Source organism: Furipterus horrens, unplaced genomic scaffold (assembly GCF_987537825.1).
Source record: "Furipterus horrens unplaced genomic scaffold, mFurHor1.1.pri manual_scaffold_2, whole genome shotgun sequence".
NCBI lineage: Eukaryota > Metazoa > Chordata > Mammalia > Chiroptera > Furipteridae > Furipterus > Furipterus horrens.
The window spans coordinates 47,381,049-47,389,397 of record NW_028327172.1 but is presented as its reverse complement, the minus strand read 5'-3'; the positions used below and the strand labels follow the sequence as shown (position 1 = coordinate 47,389,397).

At 44.6% G+C, this 8,349-nt stretch overlaps 1 protein-coding gene across 2 annotated transcripts in view; it reads left to right on the top strand.

Moving 5' to 3' along the window:
* The first annotated feature begins 642 nt into the window (after positions 1–642).
* The window catches only part of MAP6 (microtubule associated protein 6), an 80,419-nt gene continuing 72,712 nt past the window's right edge, over positions 643–8,349 (top strand). Inside the window, exon 1 of one of the 2 annotated variants that reach the window (XM_090265545.1) lies at positions 643–2,232. In XM_090265545.1, coding sequence (XP_090121671.1) covers positions 1,325–2,232 — 908 coding nt within the window. In that variant the 5' untranslated portion in view covers positions 643–1,324. The remainder of the gene's footprint in view (positions 2,233–8,349) is intronic. The other variant, XM_090265554.1, reaches the window with a different exon arrangement.

The following is an 8,349-nucleotide window of genomic DNA, read 5'->3' as shown; positions in this document are numbered from 1 at the left end:
CTGGCATGCCAGAAAGCTCCTACATGTCAGGCCCTACCCTTTCTTAGGACACTGCCCCTTTGTTTCCCATCCACCCCAGCCTCACCACTTAGGCCTCTTCCAAGAATCTCCTTTTCACTGCCTCTACCCCAGCATTACCCCTGGGCTGAATGAACATGGACTGGGTGGTTCTTGGGAGGCTCTAAGATACCCCTTCTCCCCAAAAAGGAATAGCCAGGTACCACCAGCCTGGGGATCCCCATCCCCACATATATGAGCAAGGCTTGTGCCTAAGACTGTTAAGTGCTTGGATCAGGAGCCAGCCAAACTGTGTTCATATCCAGCCTGGTGACTTAGGCCAATAAAAATAACTCCCTTTTTAAAAAAGTATCTATCCTTGGACAGACATTTCACTAGGGGTTTCCGCCATGATTTTTAAATCACCTCCCTCGCCCCTCATGATTGGCCGTATTTTACAAAAGAAGAACCAGATGTCCCCGGAAGGGAAGCGACCAGCATTAATACAGCAAGTAGTCAGGAGCCTAAGACTTGAACCCACCTCGGCCCGGATTCTGCTGTTGCCTAGGAGCGGATGAGGGAGGAGGTGCCAGAGTGGAGGGAGGAAGGGAACGAGAGAGGGCGAGCTCCCAGCAGCGCGCGCTGACGACAGCAGGTGATTTTTTTTTTTTTCTGCAGCGCGCTTTCTCTCACCATCTTTCCGGGATTTTTTTCCCTGCTGAGCGGAAGAAAAGGGTGGGGCCGCTTTCCTGCAGCAGAGCCGGCCACGGCAGCCGCTGCAGCATCATTGGGAACAGCGGCAGAGGCAGCAATGCTTGGTCTCCGCTGGAGGTGATCGCCTCCGAGCCTTGCTAGGTGGCCTGCTGCGACGGGACGCCAGCGGGAAGGAGGACAGAGGCTCCTCCGCGGACCCTGCGGCCACATGCCCTTGCCCTTCCTCTGCGCCATGGCTTAAGACCGCGGCCACTTCGCCTCGCATCGCCTGGCTTGGCCGGGGTCTGCTTGCCGCCGCAGCCGGAGGGAGGGGCGCGTCCCAGACGCCTTCGCCTGGGGACTTGCGGGCTCCGTGTCTCTCACCTCCGGTACCTGCAGCAGACTGCGTTCCCAAGACTTTGCAGCCGGTAATCGAGGGACTTTATCTCAGCGACAGCTTTGCCGGCCGGACCGTCCGGCTGCTTTCTGAGGGAGGAGGGCGAGGTCCTCAGGCCACTGAGGAAAAAACGGTGGGAATCAGATTGTGTGGCCAAGGGCCAAAGAACTGAAGGAAGATTAGAGACTTGCGTTAGAACCACAAAAAGAAGGGGAGGCCAGCTCTGCAGCTAGCATCATGGCGTGGCCGTGCATCACGCGGGCTTGCTGCATCGCCCGCTTCTGGAACCAGCTGGACAAGGCGGACATCGCCGTGCCGCTGGTTTTCACCAAGTACTCGGAGGCCACCGAGCACCCGGGAGCCCCGCCGCAGCCTCCGCCACAGCCACAGCAGCAGGCTCAGCCGGCGCACGCGCCCCTGTTGGCGCGGGCGGTCGCCATAGAGACTCAGCCGGCCCAGGGCGAGTTGGATGCAGTTGCCCGGGCAACAGGGCCGGCGCCTGGGCCTAGTGGCGAACGCGAGACAGTAGCCGCCTCGGGCCGGAGCGTACTGGGCCCCGGCCCGGGCTCCGGCTCCACCTCCGGCGCCGGCCCTGTGGACTCGGTGATGCGTCAGGACTACCGCGCCTGGAAGGTGCAGCGGCCCGAGCCGAGCTGCCGGCCGCGCAGCGAGTATCAGCCTTCCGACGCGCCCTTCGAGCGCGAGACCCAGTACCAGAAGGACTTCCGCGCCTGGCCGCTGCCACGCCGCGGGGACCACCCGTGGATCCCCAAACCCGTGCAGATCACCACGTCCTCCCAGGCTTCAGTACCCATTCTTGGGGCGCCCAGGCGCCGGCCTCAGAGCCAGGAGCGCTGGCCAGTGCAGGCCGCCGCTGAGGCCCCAGAGCAGGCGGCGGCCCCTGGCAGAGCGGGTGCGCTCGCTGCAGGAAAGTCGTCGGGGGCGGACGAGCGCGATTTACGCAAGAAGGCCGGGCCCGCCTGGATGGTGCGTGGCGCGGAGGGGCTGGGGCACGAGCAGGCGCCTATGCCCGCAGCCCAGGCCCAGGTCGCAGGCCCCGAGGGTGGCAAGGGGCGTGCAGCAGCTGACGCCCTCAATAGGCAAATCCGCGAGGAGGTGGCGAGTGCAGTGAGCAGCTCCTACAGGTGAGATGCGAGACACGGCTCCTGCATCGGGGCTTGGTCACCCTTACCCTCTTCCGAAGGCTGCCCGGGACTCCATCTCCACATCGCAGGCCTCACGCTCAGCCTCCCCTCCCATCCAGACCACACCCTCTCCGCGGCCCCATCCCAGGCACCCTCCCGTGGCTGATTTCTTTCTGCTCTTTCTTCTGTTCTCTCTCCGGTGCCTGCCCGGGCCTTTCACTTTACCACCTCAGCCACTTTTCCCCCCATCCGGCCCTACCTCAGATCCCTGCGCGCCCAACAAAGACCCTTTGCAATTTCCTCACAGGCTGTGCTTACATTCTGTGCCCCCCCCCGCCCCCCCCAGTTAACTTACCAGCTGCACTAGTCTGGAGAAGGTGGTTCAGGTGCCACCCACCAGCCTTGGTGCTTTCCCTCAGCGCCCCATCCTTCCAGAAGAAGAGTTCTTTCCCAGTGACCAATAATAGCCCTCCGCCTAGCCCAGTTCACTTGGCCTTTCATTTTCCCCTCCACTCTCAGCCCCTGGGAGATGCCCAAGCACCACACCCTTTTCTAGATTCCCGGAAGGAGGATCTTTATTGATCACCCTCCTCCTTCTACCACGAGGCTTTGAATTCAAACTTCTTAGGCTTCTTACTGTCTGTGATACATTGGACAAGTTTCTTAACCTTTCTGGGCCTCAGGTTCTTATCTGATGTGATTGATAATAGATTGCTCTCTTAGAAGTGCTTGCTCATTTATTAATTTAATATTAATATTCAGCATATTTTTGAACACCTACTACATGCCAGGCACTATGTTAGACATTGTGAGGATTAAATGAAATGATTCTGGGGAGAATCCTGCCTGTCACATAGTAGATGATTAGTGCCGTTTTGTCCATTCCAACCTTCTATATGATGCCTCATTATTCTGATTTTTCACTTCCTAGATATGTCCAGCCTTCTCTCCTATTGATGTGTCTTTTCTCCTGTCCCCTCATGTTCTACAGATGTGTTTCCCATTCTCTTACCACAAAGAACCTCTTTTTTCAGCACATTTAAATTCCTTGTAAATGAATGCCTTCAAGCAATGGCATAACATCTCTCTTCTTCTTCTTCTCCTTCTCCTTCTCCTTCGTCTAGAATTCTCCCTCTGCTGTAGTCTCAGCCCTTCCAGTCTGCTTGCTCATTCTTACACCTAATATGTATTTTTGAATGCTAGCTCTCAGTTCTGCCCTTATGTTTCACCCAAATCAACCAGCTAACAGATCACAATTGACTGAATAAGTAACATTGGGCTTGGCGGTCTCCAGGGAATAATTGGGTGAAAGGTGTCCAAAATGTGACTTATGGGGTCCTTCATCGATGCCACAACTAGTTGCCTCCTGCAGGCTGGAGGACATGGCCAGAAGGACTACAGAATTAGTGTCTTTTGCCAAGACCCTATGTGCAGCCTCATGTCAGACTGATGTTCTTCTCCAGTGAACATAACAACCACTTCTTTATATGCAGAGGAAAGAATAGCATAGATAGACATCCTTTCTTGCTAAGACAAAATCCACTCCCTTCCCAGGTGTTAATTCTGGAAAGCATTTCCCAATGAGAAGGGGCAGCGAATCCATTGGACACTACTCCATCTTCCTGAATTCCACATCTCACTTGGCATTTTTCTCTTGGTTTATTGTTATCATTACCACACTGGTCCCCCAGGAGTACACCACTTCCCTTTAAAGCTCTAGGCCGTGGAAGAACACAGATCCTTTTCCTTCATTCTTAGTCATCAGGAGGTAAAATTTTCACAGTATCTTTATGCTGCTACTAAGGGAGCATCAAAAAGAAAAGAAAGGAAGCAAATAAACAAGGGGCATAAGAAAACAAACCAACCAATAATAGGGAAATGCATTTTGGGTGAAAGTAGATATGAAAAAATAAGATAATGAATTAATTAAATATATTATAAAGAAAAATGCCTGGTAATTGTAAGCTTATTAGGAACATTGATTTTCCTTCCCTATTGTTCTCACATTCTTTTCCTTGCTATGATTCTGAATATCTGCTGAATATCTGCTGTAAATGAGCCTTACGTAGCCTAAGAAGCCAAGTTGGGCTCCATTTCAATGATAATTTGATTTACAAATCCTTTTCTTCTGCAACTCTACATAAATCATGGTGGTTTACACCATGGTGACTGGCTTATCTCATGGGCTTTACAAAGGACATCTGTCACATGACATCAATTGGAGCAGTTTGCTTAAATAAAGGACACAATCCATCAGCCTAATATATTGGTATATAATGTAAAATATGCATTCAGCATCCAGAGTCATATACAAATTGGTTTTTGCCTACAAATATATTCAGTAGATAATATCAAATGTCTTTTGATGCTATGGTTTTGAGAAACCTTCCCCATTTAACAGTTTATTTAATTCATAACTTATCCACACTACCCTGGGATTTTTTGCATTCAGATGGTATCTAAGATATCTTTAGAATTATTCACAATCATGAAGTTGATTAATTTTTAATACATTCATATTTCATGGATGATATAAAATTGAGAAGCATGTCTTTGTTTTCATTTTTAATGTTAAAATGGATTTCACTGGTCAGCCATTGTCAATTAAAAAATAAATGAGTCACGAGGAGGGGATTAAAATGCCCCTCTCAGTCAACCCATTGCGCTAGCCTTCAGTTAATAGGGATAGATGGGGTAGCAGGTGCTCCCCATAGAAATGTTAATGAAACTTTTTCCTGGAAGAAATCAGCTGAGGCACCAGGAGGTAGAATTAATAAACCAGAGGCAAAATACTTGAAAAATGAGGGCCGTCACAAGGAAATTAGAAAGAAAAGAATCCTTTAATATCTATCCTACAGGCTTCCATGAAGGTTAGGGAAAGGCCCATCTGACTTGGCTTATGCTGCGCAGGACTACCCTATGCTTATTTTTCTAATTTCTTTCTGTGTAAGTCACAGCAATACTTGAGGGCCACTCTTCAGTGATGCCTTCCGGGTTATGCCACTCAGAACCAAATTTCCTTTTATTCCTTTTTTATATTCTGTACACTTCTAAAAGTACTTTGATCTGTTTCTGCCTCCCATACCAGATCTTGAAAACTTGGAGAGAGGAGTTATATTTTGTTCATCTCTATACCTCTCATAGCATAACATTGTGCTCCAGTGGAATTTTTAGAGTTTGGTGAAAATTTTATTCACCCACATATTGATTCATTTCATTCAGTCGCATTTAGTTGAATTCATTTCAGAAAATCACCACCAAGTTCCTGTTATATACCAGACAGGATTCGGGGGATACCAAATGAATAACTCATAACCCTTAAGTAAGGAAATTGTCTTCCTTAATCAAAAGAAAGCCCATTTCCTACTAGGTTAGCACTAGGAGTAAATGTTCAAATGTGGAAGGGCAGCAAACCTTACAGACCCAAATCCAGATGCACTCTCATCCAGGACAGTGATCCTCAACCTTAGCTACACATTGGAATCACTGCAGAACTTTTAAAATGCTGTTGCACAGGTACCTTGCCCAGAAATTTTTATTTAATTGTTCTGGAATGTGGCTTGGGCATCCGAATTAAAAAAAAAAAATGTCCCAGTTGATTCTCATGTGCAATTCAGGTTATCACCTCTTCCCTAAGGCAAAGGTTCTCAAACTTTAGCATGCAAAAGAATCATCTGGAGAGCTTTCTAAAATTCACATTTTCGGGCCTCGTCCTCAGACATGCCCATTCAATGTATTAAAAATGAAGCCTAAGAATCTACATTTTAAAAAGTACTTTAGGTAACTTTGATGTGGATGAACTTTAGGCTTTCCTTGGAAAAATACTGCTTGGAAAGATTTGGTGTCTTTAAGGTTTTGAGTTTTCCCACATGGCATTGCTTGCCCTTCACTTTTATGCCCTTCACTTACATTTTGTAATTTTCTCAAAAAAGTCACACACACAATAGTTTTTAAGTTTTATTTTACTATATTTAAGTCTTTGATAATCTTAACTGGATTTTACTTTATGTATGGAATGAGTTAGGGAAGCTAATTTCTTTTTCCTATATGGAAAGTCATTTATCCTAACACTGTTTTCAAAAGTTCAACTCTTCCCCACTAATATCTCCACTTTCACATAAGGTCACATATGCTAGCATATACATATTTCTGAGCTCTGTCCTATTTCATTAGTCTGAGGTAATGCAAAACTATCATCTGTTTTTGTCTAAACTATTTTAAATTATTCTTCCTTTGTGAAGCATATATTTTTTACATTTTCTAATTTGTTATTGCTCATATACATTAATTTTTGTATGTTAACTTAGTATTCAGCAATCTTACCACACTATCCAAATTAGTTTTTCTGTAGACTCTTGGATTGTCTGTGAAGATAATGTATGTTTTTAACAAGTACCAATTTCTCTTCCTTTCTAATATTTATATAGCTTTGTGGTGTGTGTGTGTTTTGCTGCATTGGTGAGGATATTGGTATAGCTGTGATAGTAGGTGGTAACAAGCATCTTTGTCTTGGGATATGGGAATGCTTTTAAAGTCTTATCGCTAAGTTTGAGGTCACTAAGTATGAGGTTTGCTTTTTATTTTTGTGAGACAGCTTCATATAAGGTTAAGAATCTTCTCTTTATCCTCATTTACTAGGGGTTTCTAAAAATGTTGATGGGTATTGAATTTTATTGAATGTTTTTTCTGCATCACTGAGATAATCAGATGGTTTTTCTTTTTAAATCTCTTAATAAATTTTTCTGATATTGAATTATCTTTGCATCTCTAGGATAAACGTTGCTTAGAGAAAAATCTATTTTATGATGCTGAGTTTGGTTTGCTATTTTTTATTTGAATTGTTTGCATACAGGGAAGGGATTGGGTGACTGGGTGAAAAAGATGAAGGGATTGAGAAGTACAGATTGGTAGTTACAGGATAGTCATGGGGATGTAAAGTACACCATAGGAAATATACTCAATATTATTGTACCCTGGCTGGTGGGGCTCAGTGGATGCTGGTTTGATTCCCAGTCAGGGCACATGCCTAGGCTGTGGACCAGGCACATGCATGGATTGCGGGTCAAGTCCCCAGTTGGGGATGTGCAAGAATCAACTGATTGCACATTGGTGTTTCTATTTCTCTTTCTCTCTGAAGATAAATAAAATCTTTAAAAAATATTGTAATAAATATGTACGGTGGCAGTTGGGTACTGGAAATATTAGGGGGAACACTTTGTGAAGTATATGATTATCTAATCACACTGCTCTACACCTGAAACTAATACAAAACAATAATGAATGTAACTTGTAATTGAAAAAAATTTTTTAAGAAATGTTTGCATATATATTTATAAGTAAAATTAGTTTACAGTTTGTCCTTATTTTTATATTGGCCTTGTGCAATATTAAAATCAAAGTTATGTCTGTAAGATTAGATAAGAAGATTTCCCTCCTTTTCAGTTGTTTGGAATAATTCACATAATAAGAGCCACTCCTTAAATATCTGATCAGATTCTCCTGTAAAGTTTCCTATACCTGGTGTCTTTTTTATGGATAGATTATTGTTTCACCACCAATTTGCTGTTTTTATTCATTTGTTCAGCTTCTGTATTTCTTCTCAAACTAATTTTAGCTATTGATATTTTCTGGAAATTTTTTTTTTTCTAATTTTGAAATTTATTGACATAAAATTGATCATAGCATTTTCTTGTGGGATTAAAAATAATCTCTATGTGTAGTTATGTCCCCTTTCATATCTAATATTAATTTGTGCCATCTCTTCTTATTTTTTCATGAGTAGTCCTTATTGAAGTTGCTTAGTTTTTCAGTTTTTTCAGAGGATCATATTTTGGTTTTCTTGATCATCTCTTTTTCCAGTAAAATTTGTTCTTATTTTTTACTTTTTTTTTTTTTTTTTCTTTTTCTGCTCTGAGAGGTAGGCATGGGCTAGGTTAGAAACAGTTTATATCCCTGGCTAGGGAGTTCGGGTTTTCCTCTTAAGAAATGAGTCACTGAAGGACTCTTAAGTAGCTCACACTGGCTGGTGACCTGGGAAAGTTAGAGAAAAGGAGGCCTATAAGGAAGCTATTGAAATAATAGCACAAAGAATGATAAAGCCAGAACTGTGGCTATAGG